The following is a 12,703-nucleotide window of genomic DNA, read 5'->3' as shown; positions in this document are numbered from 1 at the left end:
TGTCGGCTTCAGGCCGGCTTTCAAATGTCTCCCGGGCCTTCGTTCAGCTGTCCAAACATCACGTCGTTCGTTGCTCATACAGAGGACCTTAGAAACTTTAAAAGGAGCACTTCACCCATTTTCAGCCTATCTTCAATATAATTTGGTCTTCACTAATGCTAAACTCATTATAAGATGGCACCATTTCTGTCTACTCACTGTGTGTCTGTGGACAGTTCATGAAACTGCCTAGTGCCTACCAGTGACATCAGTTATCAACAAGATTTCAGAGATACATTTTCTAGCGTGCTAACTTTCCAGGAAGATAAACATTTTAGTTTCTATTAGCTTGGAATCCCCATTGATGATGTCATTGTTGATAGGCTAGGCAGGTATCTGAACTGACCACAGCCCACCACTGAGATGCAGAGTGAGTAGACGGAAATGGTGCCAAATAGCCGATCTACAAGTTCACAATGCTATTTAGCAGATCTATAGTAGATCTGCTATTTTCCTTTTTTTCAGATGGAGGTGCAACCAAATACTTATATACTTAATATGGGGGTCCTTGATATGTTTTTGTTTTAGAAGCACTGTCTTACACAGAGTGCGGGCTGAGTGGCTACATCTCTTGTGTTCCACCATATTGCTTTGCCAAAATGGTGCCATGGGATGATTCACCACACACACACACACACACACACACACACACACACACACACACACACACACACACACACACACACACACACACTCTGCCGGGGTTGTCTAGACTTGCCCCCATGTGGAAGAAAGGAAAGGCGAGAGGGAAAATGGCCTTCCTTAATTCATTTGTCAGTCTCTGTCTTTCATAACTCCACATCAGTCCTGTAAGGTTAAATGTGGTCTACTGGTTTGTTTGTTCAAAAGCAAGGCCAACTACTGACTTTATTTTAGAATGGCACCTGATTCAATTTGTGATTTGTTTAGTTTGTTCTCATTGCATTAAGCCTTTTGTGCTTAAATGTTAAAATTGACTTATATGGGGTGCAACAGTTAATTGAACTAATCGTTTTATCAATTTAAAAAAAATATATATTTAAACCCACTTTTCCGTTATTCGATAATTGAAAAAGCAATTGCTGCAGTAGTTAAGAAACAAATGGTTAGTTACAGCGCTATGGAACATAGCTGTATCTGTTCCACAGATAAATATTGTGAATAAATATTCCGTTGCGAGGCGCTGTGAGCTTGTAGATTGGCTATTTTCACAATTGTTGCCTCTTTCTTATATCATTTGACAATTTGGCCAATGTTTGACCAGTTTTTATAGTACAGTTTGTTGATTTCTTTGGTTGCAGAACATTTTTATTTTCTTTCTTTTTTTTGGGGGGGGGGGGTATTAAAAAGGTCTTAAAAGTCATTAAATTGTCACTTCACTGTCATCTAGGGACACCCCAAAATCACGTGGGGACCCCCCTGGGTGTCCCGACCCACAGGTTGAGAACCAGTGCAGTAGTGAGCCCAGCCCTCTGGTGTGTTGTTGACATGGTCAGTAGGTCCAGTGCCTGCAGCAAGTGACCTCTATGTGGGCCTGCGTGTGGCTGGTAGGTCCCTCCCTGTTCTGACCCCTCCCTGACCCCGGCCTCCATACTTTAATGATGCTACTTTAATGACTCCACTGTGTGACGGCTCTTTCCCACCACAGCAGCTAAGTGAACCGTACGGCACTGTGAGAAGAAAAAAAAAAAATCGGAAGAAAAAAAAAAATTCGGAACCTAATAGACCAGTGGTTCTCAACCAGTGGTCCGGGGACCACCAGTGGTCCTTGAGGGGTTTCCAGGAGGTTGTCCCTAGCTAAATGATGGAAGAGTTGGTAACCAAATGGACCGTTATAGATCTTTAACTCTTGAGAGTGTCAAATGAAACCAAATGGACCCTTACGGGTCCATTTGGTTTCATTTGACACTCTCAAGAGTTCAATTATTGTTAAACTTCTGCATTACTTAATTAAAGAATTGTTATTTCGATCAACGTTTGCCTGTTATCTCTCCTATGATACCAACATCAATACAGCATGGAACTGTGGACAAAATTGTATCCAACGATAACAAAATATTCTAAGTCTTGGGTCTGAGAGGCTAAATCTTATCAAACGGTGGTCCGTGGCTCAAATGCCGAATAAATAATGGGCATTGATATGAAAAAGGTTAAAAACCACTGTAATAGACTCATAGTGCATAACTCTAGTTATGCACTATTCGTTTGATTGGCTCGGCAGCGGATTTTGAACTGGAAACATGTGTTTTTCCTGTTCAAATCTGCTGCTGAGCAAATCAAACGAAGCTATGAGAAACAAAATGATTATTTTAATTGTGGAGAGACCTCCTTTTATCAACATGCAAACATACATAGTTCATGCATTAGGAGGCCTGGATAAAATGACGGACGCGACTACAGGTCACGTCAATGAACAGCAGTGGCCAATGACGTATCTGTCTGTATGCTATCCATCAGCGTTCCCACGGTCATGGGATTCCTGGAAATATTTAGACATTTGAAAAACTGTTTTCCAGGCCTGGAAAAGGTTTGGATTTAATCGAATGCTTTGGAAAATGTTTGGATATTGATTTTTGTAATTTGTTCATAAAAAAACATGTCCCAAACGTTATGTGAAATACCTGTGGCTTAATGTGTACAGGACGTCACGTGAAAAAAGGAATAGATCTACAAGCTAACAACATGTTGCATCGCGATGCGTCGTTCGCTTGTAAATCTGTTCGTTTCGTCACGTGACACCTTCTCTCTCGAGTCGGTCTTGGGGCATTTATGGCACACAGGTGTAAGAGCCTCATTATTGCACTGTATGATTGGTGGGCCTGGAAATGGGGTAAAATACTTTGGAAAAGTTTTGTTACAAATGTGTGGGAACCCTGATCCACGGTCTCCCTACTCTTCCATTATGACACTATGCAGACCCTGGTGTCGGGTAGGACACCTACTGGTTGACAGATAGTCTGAAGGTCATGAGGTCGACTTCTCCCGTGGCCAAGTGGAGTCTGTCTGTTGACTGAGTGGTAGAAATGTGCTCTTTCATGCAGGACACCTGGCTTTGTTTGAAATCCCAGGGAGGATATTGAAGTCTACCTTTTCGAATATGCTACCCCACACACCTTTCAACGGATACTTCATTCGCCTTAAGCACACACACGCACACGCACACACACACACACACACACACACACACACACACACACACACACGCACACACACATTTGTGTGTGATTTGATTTGATTTAGCAATATTATGTTTTTCTGAATTATCTGTCTTTCACCTGCCCACATCTGTTTCGTCTAGAGCAGGGGTCTTCAATGTTTTTCAAGCCAAGCACCCCTTAGCTGAGAGAGAGATGAAGCAGGGACCCCCACAACATATTGTATAAAATTGTGTTGCAGATAAAACGTTTTCATAGATTTAATTTATAGCTTCATACACTTGTTTGACAGCACTATCATTGTGTTGTATTCATCTTAATGTGTATTTTCAGACAGTTAACCACTTAAACCCCCAATACTAATAGAAAACTTGTAGGCTACTTGGTTTGGCTTTATTTCCCCCCTACACCAAACTTCTTTGACGAACATATTTTCGCCTAATAATGTTGCCCTCAGAGTAGGGACGCTATGGGTGCAAGTGGTTAATGTAAAAAAAGAAAGAAAAAAGGTTCCTATCACATGAAGATTTGGCAGCCCCCCCCTGCAGTAACTCAATATATAATTATTTTCATGTACTTTAATTGTGCGAAGAAATAATGGAAAACAAAAGTATTGTTTTCTCATTGCACATTGCACTGGTCAGTTTGTGTAGGGGTGGACTGAACTCAAATGGAATATGAATTTATGTGTGAGCCCCATCTTCAATGCTCTCTCTCTCTCTGCTGACTGTGTCCCAGCCAACAAGGCATCTGGCCTGCAGGTCCACTCCACTCGGCTGGAACTGTGTGCCGTCCTCTACAGCGATCTCTCTAGCCGGAGCCAGGAGATGGAGCTTTAGATAGAATGATATTATGTCAGGACCTGTGTCTGCTAAAACCCCCTCCACATGATCCAGGGCTGTTTGTTTTTTCGCGCAGTGCCAGATCTGTGGCTTGTTATTCTTTTCTGTCGAGGAATTTTCCAAGTGTGTCGCGGGGTCTCCTCTGCATCTCAGCAGGGGCCCTTGCCCTGTTTACCCTCTGCTCCTCGTAAACTCTTCCCCTCTCTCTCACTACTACGGTTAAAGTCCCTCGGTGCTTGTGGTTAGGTTTACACTGCTGCCCAGTGCCTGGTGGGGGGATGGGTGCAGCGGGACATGCTGTTAGGTGGGGGGAGCGCATGCTCTGTCCAGCTGGGAGGTTAATTAAGGCAAACAAGCGCACAGCAGTTTCTGACCCCCCCTCCCCCCCCCCTCCATGTGGCTTCACACACTGATTTGTAAAAAGTAGTAGTTGTTACAAATTAGGGCGGTTAATATATCGAACATTTATCCTCATTGAAATGTCAACTTTCATAAAATACATATCGCAAAAGGCTGCTTAAAGTGCAATAATTGGTATATAATATATATTCTGAATGGCGCCTTACAGGTCTGTAACTCTGAATGGAACAAAATGGACCCCATTTGGTTCCATTTGTGCACTCTCAGAGTTATATTGGGGGGGGGGGGGGTTATTAACCTAACAAAATTACCGATCTACAGTGAGATTTTGGTGTAGATGATAAAGGAACACAAAGTACAGTGCAAGTACAGGGGGTCGTTAACAGTCTCAGGCAGACGGTGACGGCCGGGCTGGAGGCAGAGTTGCCAAGTCCGCTTGTTTTTCTGTAAATCGCTAAATATTGGTGGTTGTGTTTTTTTGGGGGGGGGTTATCTCTGAACTGGGGCTTGCTTCCAAACGTTGTTTAAGCCAGTGGTTCTCAAACGTTTACCTGTCAAGGACCCCCACATATGTATATACATATGGACCCCCCCCCCCCCATGCTTCGAAAAACATTCCAGATTTTCCGAAATATTTTTGGGGAAAATAGCAGATCTACAGTACAAGCTCACAATACGTCGCATCTGAGCTTGTAGGCTGCATCTCTTGTGTTCCACCATATTGCTTTGCCAAAATGGTGCCATCTCCATGGGATGATTCACCAAACAAACACACACACACACACACACACACACACACACACACACACACACACACACACACACTTCTCAGCTTTTTCAATGCAATTTTCTCGTGGCGAGTTTGTTTGTTTCGCTGGAGTACACGCAGGTCTGCCTCTTGTGTTGCATTTGGTTGCTAGGCAACAGCAGTGGCTAAGTGTATGCAGTACTTGAAAGCTAGTCTCCCACTGTCTGTCTGCCTCCTGGTCTCCCAGACAGCACTGCACTCCTGTCTGTTTGTCTGTCTGTCCTTTACGGCAGGGCTTCTCAAAGTGGGGTCCGGGGACCCCCCAGGGATCCCTGAAGGGGTTACAGGAGGTCTCCAGCAAAATTAGCTAATATACTGTAGCATGTTTTGTTTTGTTTCGTTTTATTTATTCGCACAATAAAAACAGTATATAAGGTAAAAAAAGACACAGAAGTAAGTGCAGGTGAGAAAGGAGACCCATATAGGGCTTATACAAGTTTCTCACCTAAAATAATAAACAAGTAGTAAGTTGAACATAGTATTCAAATACATATATCAATTTGGGGGGTCTTTGACTTGAAAAGGTTTGAGAAGCACATCAATGAGTAGGGCTGCTGTGACTGGTGCTTTCACACTTTGTCTGTGTGCTTAGCCCTGGGCTAACGTAAGCTAATGACAGCCTGGGTTTGGCTTATTAACCCATCATGTTCACACGCATTCTGTGCTGGCCCAGAGCATTGGTACGAGCCCCGGGGGCTAGGCTGGTCATTGATAATTCTACTGTTAGCCGCCTCATTAGTATCCTATCCACACTAGCTATTTAGCCACCATGTAATTTCTTTGGGTCTCTAACCACCGAAAAGTTGGTGTGAAACTTGGTCGAGAGCAGGGCCCGAAAGACCACAGCTTTAAGCTATGTTCTACTAGCCCAATTAAAATATAGTGGCGTTAGCCATGATGGGATGTGATTCTGAGTCAGAATCAACTCTATTGTCACATCGCTGGTTTACATTCTTTATTGTCACATCACTGGTTTACATTCTTTATTGTCACATCACTGGTTTACATTCTTTATTGTCACATCACTAGTTGTAAAGAAGTGGGTGAAATTAGTTGTTGCATAAGCTCCATCATTTTGTTGTTTTTTTCAGAGAAAAGGGGGGCAGGGAGAAAAGAGGGGGTTCAAGGTAGTTTTCAGCAAAATTGGTTTATACAGTATATCATCAAAATCGTTTTTTAACCCTATTTAATACTTAGGCTGTGACAGATTTGGACTAATTATGAACATTTTAACAACACAGATCTTCTCTTATGCCCTTCCCTGGCACAAACTCTTTTCAGATGGGGGGTCCGTGGCCAAGTGTATATATATACATTTGGGGGTCCTTGACATGAAAAGGTTTGCGCTCCAGATGGTGCATGCAAGCCAGCAGTCATGATGACTCATGCAGGAGAGAGGTGACAGGCGGGGGGAGAAACACAGTAGTAGACTATTGATTTGCACGACATGAGCATTTAAAGGGATGCAAATAGGCTCTTATTTTGCGCACCATCTTTAACCCATTAAGACCTGAGGCCGATTCAACGAATGGGCGGGGGGGCAATGAAAGATGGATTTTCTTTATCTTTTGGACGATGTCGCCCGGCGATCGCCCGAGAGTCGTTAAAATGTACTGAGAGTGATAAACAGGCCCAGTCTTCTATCATCAGTGATAAACAGGCCCAGTCTTCCATCATCCTTTGTGATAAACAGGCCCAGTCTTCTATCATCCTCAGTGATAAACAGGCCCAGTCTTCTATCATCCTCAGTGATAAACAGGCCCAGTCTTCTATCATCATCAGTGATAAACAGGCCCAGTCTTCTATCATCCTTAGTGATAAACAGGCCCAGTCTTCTATCATCCTTAGTGATAAACAGGCCCAGTCTTCTATCATCATCAGTGATAAACAGGCCCAGTCTTCTATCATCCTCAGTGATAAACTGATTGTTTGTGAGCTTGTAGATCAGCTATTAAAAAATAAATCTTGACATTTATGGAAAACTTAACATTTATTTGTAACATTTATATTTCCCGTTTGTTGTTTGTTTGTGAGCTTTTAGATCAGTTATTTCCACCAAAATCTTGGGAATGTTTTTGAAAACTTTTAATATATATATATATTTTTTAACCATTTTAAAAGAATTGTATAGGGGGTCGCTGAGTCCGTGGCCAAATACGTATTAATTTGGGGGTTGGTGCTGCCAACATTTGACATGAAAACGTTTGAGAACCACTGCCGCTTTTGTCTTCCTCTTCTGTTCCCTGGTGTTATTATTATGATGATGTCTGGTGGTGATTATGACCGACAATTATGCATCATTGTGTATGAGTGACAGAAATATTGTATACATTTTCTTCATGCAACGGCAGTTCCTGACGTGGCTGTGTTGTTCTCCTCTGGTCTGCTAGGTACATGTATTGGACGGACTGGGGTGAAATTCCAAAGATCGAGAGAGCGGGCATGGACGGGACTAATCGCGCTATGATAATCGACAAGGACATCTACTGGCCCAACGGTCTGACGCTGGACTACAGCCAACAGAAACTGTACTGGGCCGACGCTAAATACAACTTTATACACCGCTCCAACCTGGACGGAACCTCAAGGTACAGTACCCCCCCCCCCCCTCCATCACACTAGCTTCTGTCCCATCTAAACAGTCGAGACCCTTTGACCCAAACTAGTGAAAATAGCCGACCCATAAGCTCTGAGTCACAACGCTCCGCAATGCGATGCGTTGTGAGCTTGTAGATCTGCTATTTTCACTAGTTTTTTATTCTAATTAATGACATTTCTTTGGGGATTTATTTTTTCATTTATTTATGAAATTCTTTGGAAACATTTTAGAATTAGTTTTTAATTCATGAAAGATTGTGACATTGTTTTTGTTTTTTTATATTTTTAAATAATAATAATAAAAAACAAAATGTAGGAAACGAAAAATGGGATATTTAATCGTGACCCACAAATGGGTCCCTAACCCAGTGTTAGGGACTAGTGGGTAGGCAACAGGTGGCCCATGGGCCAGAACAGGCTATAATGTCCAAATAGAAAAATCTGCCCCATCTGAAGAATGCTTTTATCCATGTTGAAAGTGAATGACAGGCAGCCGTTTCACACTTTCTTTCCATATCTAAGAGACTGGCTTTGATGTATATATTTATTTTTGTTTTATCTTTTGTTTGTTTGTTGTGCATGGGTCTGTCACTACCTTTTTTGTTTTTTCAACTTGCTGTCTCAGACTCGGCTATAACTTAAGTCTCACTTTACAAATTCATTTTTTTAATGATGAGTATTTTTATGATTGGTATTTCATTTGTAGGCTAAAAGAAATTTGTGATGAGATATGAAGAAACAATGCTATTTTTGTTTTGGCAGCCCCTCCCTTCCCATGAATAAACATCTTGAATAGGACAGAAATGTAGAAAACTGTCCCTGCGATAACTACAAGATGTTTCACTTCTCATTCTCCATAAGAAACTAAATGTGACGCTCAATACATCACCGCACTGCTTGCTACATGTTGAAGTGCAGTGCATGGTGTCGCTCATCTTTCCCTTGCTACTTCCTGACAGTGGTGTAAAGTAACTAAGTACATTTACTCAAGTACTGTACTTAAGTACTCGAGAAGTAAATATTTCCAGTACTTTTACTTGTACTCCACTACATCTCAGAGGCAAATATTATACTTTTCACTTCACTACAATTATTTGAACATTTTAGTTACTAGTTACTTTGTAGATTTTGATTATTATTACAAAACATACATTAACCACTTCAGCCCTATATACACTTCGGCCATTTGAAAATAGCCGATCTTCAAAATATTTTTATACATTTGAAAACTTGTGAAATGGAGTATTTCTACATTGGAGTATTGATACTTTTACTGTAGTAAAAAAATGTATAACTTTTTCCACCACTGCTTCCAGACACCTGACGAGAGTCATGACACCTCTTGGCATTAACCAACCTGTCAACCTTAGGGACCAGTTTGTGAGCAGTCGTTGTTTTCATAATGTCACTCCAGATGTCTATTTGTCACCTGTGGGAGAGCAGTTTGGATTTATTATAGAAAAAAGCCTGTTCACATAGAGATAGATGTTGAGATAAGAGTCTCCTGACTTTTGGTAAACATGGATTGCTGTTTTTTTTTTTTTTGCAATGCTGCTTCCAGCTCGTTTAACTTTTGCGTTCTGTGTCCCCTCCTCCGCCGTAATTGTTTTATTTTTCTCTGTGTGCCATCTCTCAGTGTAGTCTGATAGTGTTGAGTATTCCTTTGCAACAGAATACTTTTTTGCAAGCATACGAGAGACACAGGTTTGCCCTTGAACTCACAGAAGAAAAAGTGATTTCTGACTTTCCAATTTATCCGTCGAATACCCGACCTTCGATGTCGACCTTTCTCTTTTTGGACGTCATTTTGAACCACAGCAGCGATCCGCCTCAGCTTGGCTAACAGGTGATACTTACCTGAGTATTCTGTGTGTTTATACAGTGTCTGATGATGACATAGTTTATGCAAAGTGAAGAGCCGGCAGGTTCAGTAACTGCTGCCTATTGTTCATGTTGTTTACACAACACTCTCAGCGGCGAGGGCGTCATCAGAGCGGTAACGGTTACATAAATAAATTGTCATATTTGTTTCTTTTTCATCAAAATCATCAGACGGGCCAGCTTGGACTCCTTGGCAGATTCTATGGGGCCACCAGTTTGGCAACGCTGTTTTAAAGTCTTTATATTTTTTGCATTCATCTTACATAAGCACTTACATCCTGTTGACTTAACACATTGAGTGCCGTTTTTGAGAAGCCATGCGTTGTGTGCCAAAAACGGTTATGACCGTTTTTGGATTTTTTTATTATTATTATATATATATTTTTTTTTTATTATTATAATTTTTTTCCTTCACAGCACCAGGAGATATCATTTTTTGAAGATTTAGACTCCAATCCACTTCCTGGTTAACTTATGACTTCAAAAGCCTGTATCTCAGCTCCTGTGTACTTTTTTTTTTACTATGTATTTCTGACTATTTTCGACTATTTTCAACTGGCTGCAACTATGGAACGGATTACCTAATGTTTTTAATATTTTCCCCCGATTGTACGAGACCCCTGTGTGTGTGTGTGTAATGAGGGGATCACCGTGAGGACGGTGATCACTGAAAATATTTTGTGACTACTTGAAAAAGGTTCAAAAATGGTTAAAAATCCAGGCACTGATTGTACCCTGTTTTAAAAAAAACCTGGCACTCAATGTGTTAACTACTAGAGTCTACAGGGTACTAGAGCTGAGTTGGCTCAGTACTGCTTTTCCCCCTTCACACCAAAACCCTTCACCAGAAAATAGCCCAGCTACAATGCGACACGTTGTGAGCTTGTAGATCGTCTATTTTTGCTGTATGTACTTGGTGTAGACGAAAGAAAGCGATCAAAGTACAGTTGTGACTCTAGTCCGGTTCTCCAATACTGGTTAAATCTTCCAAAAGTCGGACAATTTCACCTATAACGGCATGATGAGCTAATGATGAATGATCGTATTGATGTGATGATGATGATGTGCTTCCAGGGACGTGGTGGTCAAAGGCGACCTCCCCCACCCCTTCGCCCTGACCCTGTACGAGGACACGCTGTTCTGGACCGACTGGAACACCCACTCCATCCACTCCTGCAGGAAGCAGACGGGGGAAGAGCGACGCAAGGTCCACTCCGACATCTTCTCCCCCATGGACATCCACGTGTTCAGTGCCAAGCGACAGCCCTCATGTGAGTAGCAGGGCTGCCCACCCAAAATACGTCCTAACACAGGGGGTCTTCAACGTTGTTCAGGCCAAGGACCCCTTAGCTGAGAGAAAGATGAAGCAGGGACCCCCTCACTACGTATTGTATAAAACTGTGTTGCAGATTAAACTTTTTCCTAGGTTTCATAGATAGCTTCAAAGACTTGTTTGACAGCATTGTCAAGCTGTTGTGTTGGATTCACGTTAATGTGTATTTTCAGACATTTAACCACTTGGAACTGTAAATACTTAGGTCAACCGTAACCTTGACCTTTCACTACTGTACTTGGTCTGTTCTTATTTCCCTCTACACCAAACCTCTTTGCCGAAAATAGCCGATCTACAAGCTTTTTGGCTGAAGTTCTCCTCAGAATAGTGATAACTAGGGTTCAAGTGGTTAATGCAAAAGAAATGCTCCTATCACTCAAAAATGTGGCGGCCCCCCTGTATTAACTCTGAGGACCCCTTTTGAACACCACTGTCTAACAGACTTGTAAACACATAATTAACCCATTGAGACCTGGAACTCAATTTTCTCAAGTCTCATTTTTAGATTTGAGCTAAAAAGCATTATTTTACACTTTGGGCTATTCAAAAATAGCAGATCTACAAGCTCATAGCGCGGCACCGAGTGCCGCGCTACGAGATCTGCTATTTTTGAAAATTTGTGAAAATGTGTGCAAATCTTTGAATACTTATATTTTTAAAGCGAACATTTTTAACTCAAATCTTTGCATCTGGGGGTCCCTGGAACAACATATTTTGATGGGGGTCCGCGGCCAAATACATATAATTTTGGGGGTCCTTGACATGAAAAAGATTGAGCACCACTGATATAGAAACATTCATTTTTCAGAATACTGTTGAGATTTAGGAGACATGTAGAATCGGCTTCAGGTCTTAATGGGTTAACTTAGCAGTGTATTAAACTTCATTGTACAATGATTCAGATTGATCATTTTATCATCTTTAATTTAAATCAATTAGTTTGATTAACTGTTGCATCTCTAGTCCAGATATAGTGTTTTTATTCTTTCAAAAAAGAAGGTATTTTGTGTTATTCAGGATGCTTGTGTGTGGATCTCAGCGACTGACAGTTTACATGTCAGTCACTGCCCCCCCCCCTCCCCCCTTTGTCATATCTATTTTTCTCCATTTTTCTTGTTTTTCCTCAAGACGTGCACGATAACAATAGACGAAGCGAAGCGGCGGTGGATTCCTTTTTAAGGCCCACTCTTTGCAGTCAACTCACCTATTTTCCCCCATTCTTGTGTGATGGCCACACAGACAATAGAACCCTTGTTCTCTGTCCCTCATCATGTGCAAAGATTTTTTTCTGAGAGAGAGAGAGAGGGAGGGGGGAGAGGGAGGGAGGGGTGTGTGGTGGGGGTCCACATTCGGTCACAACCTCCTCCTGGTCTCTTCTTCCCTCTACTACGTGATGCGCTCCGCTCCGGGTGCTTCAGGTGGCGGGCAGACGCACATCCTCGGAGCAGATGTGAATAACAATGAGGGCCTTGTTGGACCGGCTTCCGCGCCACCAGCCCGCTCTGCTGCGCTGAACTGCAATGCAATGCCTGGCCTGCATACCATGCACTGCCTGCGTACGCCTGCACTGCCTGCGTACGCCTGCACTGCCTGCATACTAGAGTTGTTCCGATACCAGTATGGGGAAAAGCTGCTGATAGTTACTGCCGAAAATGCTGGCATCTGTGTCGGCGTGTATGCCAGCCTATGTCATTCCGATGGCATGTAA

At 42.2% G+C, this 12,703-nt stretch overlaps 1 protein-coding gene across 1 annotated transcript in view; it reads left to right on the top strand.

Annotated features, from left to right (window-relative positions):
• The window catches only part of lrp6 (low density lipoprotein receptor-related protein 6), a 105,296-nt gene that overhangs the window by 34,061 nt on the left and 58,532 nt on the right, over nt 1-12,703 (top strand). Inside the window, exons 3-4 of the mRNA XM_080421294.1 lie at nt 7,574-7,771; nt 10,737-10,933. Of these exons, the coding sequence (XP_080277420.1) occupies nt 7,574-7,771; nt 10,737-10,933 (395 nt within the window). The remainder of the gene's footprint in view (nt 1-7,573; nt 7,772-10,736; nt 10,934-12,703) is intronic.

This window comes from Gymnoscopelus braueri (assembly GCF_963280865.1).
Source record: "Gymnoscopelus braueri genome assembly, chromosome: 23".
Lineage (NCBI taxonomy): Eukaryota > Metazoa > Chordata > Actinopteri > Myctophiformes > Myctophidae > Gymnoscopelus > Gymnoscopelus braueri.
Note: the sequence above shows the minus strand (reverse complement) of the source record. Positions and strands in the feature narration are given on the sequence as shown.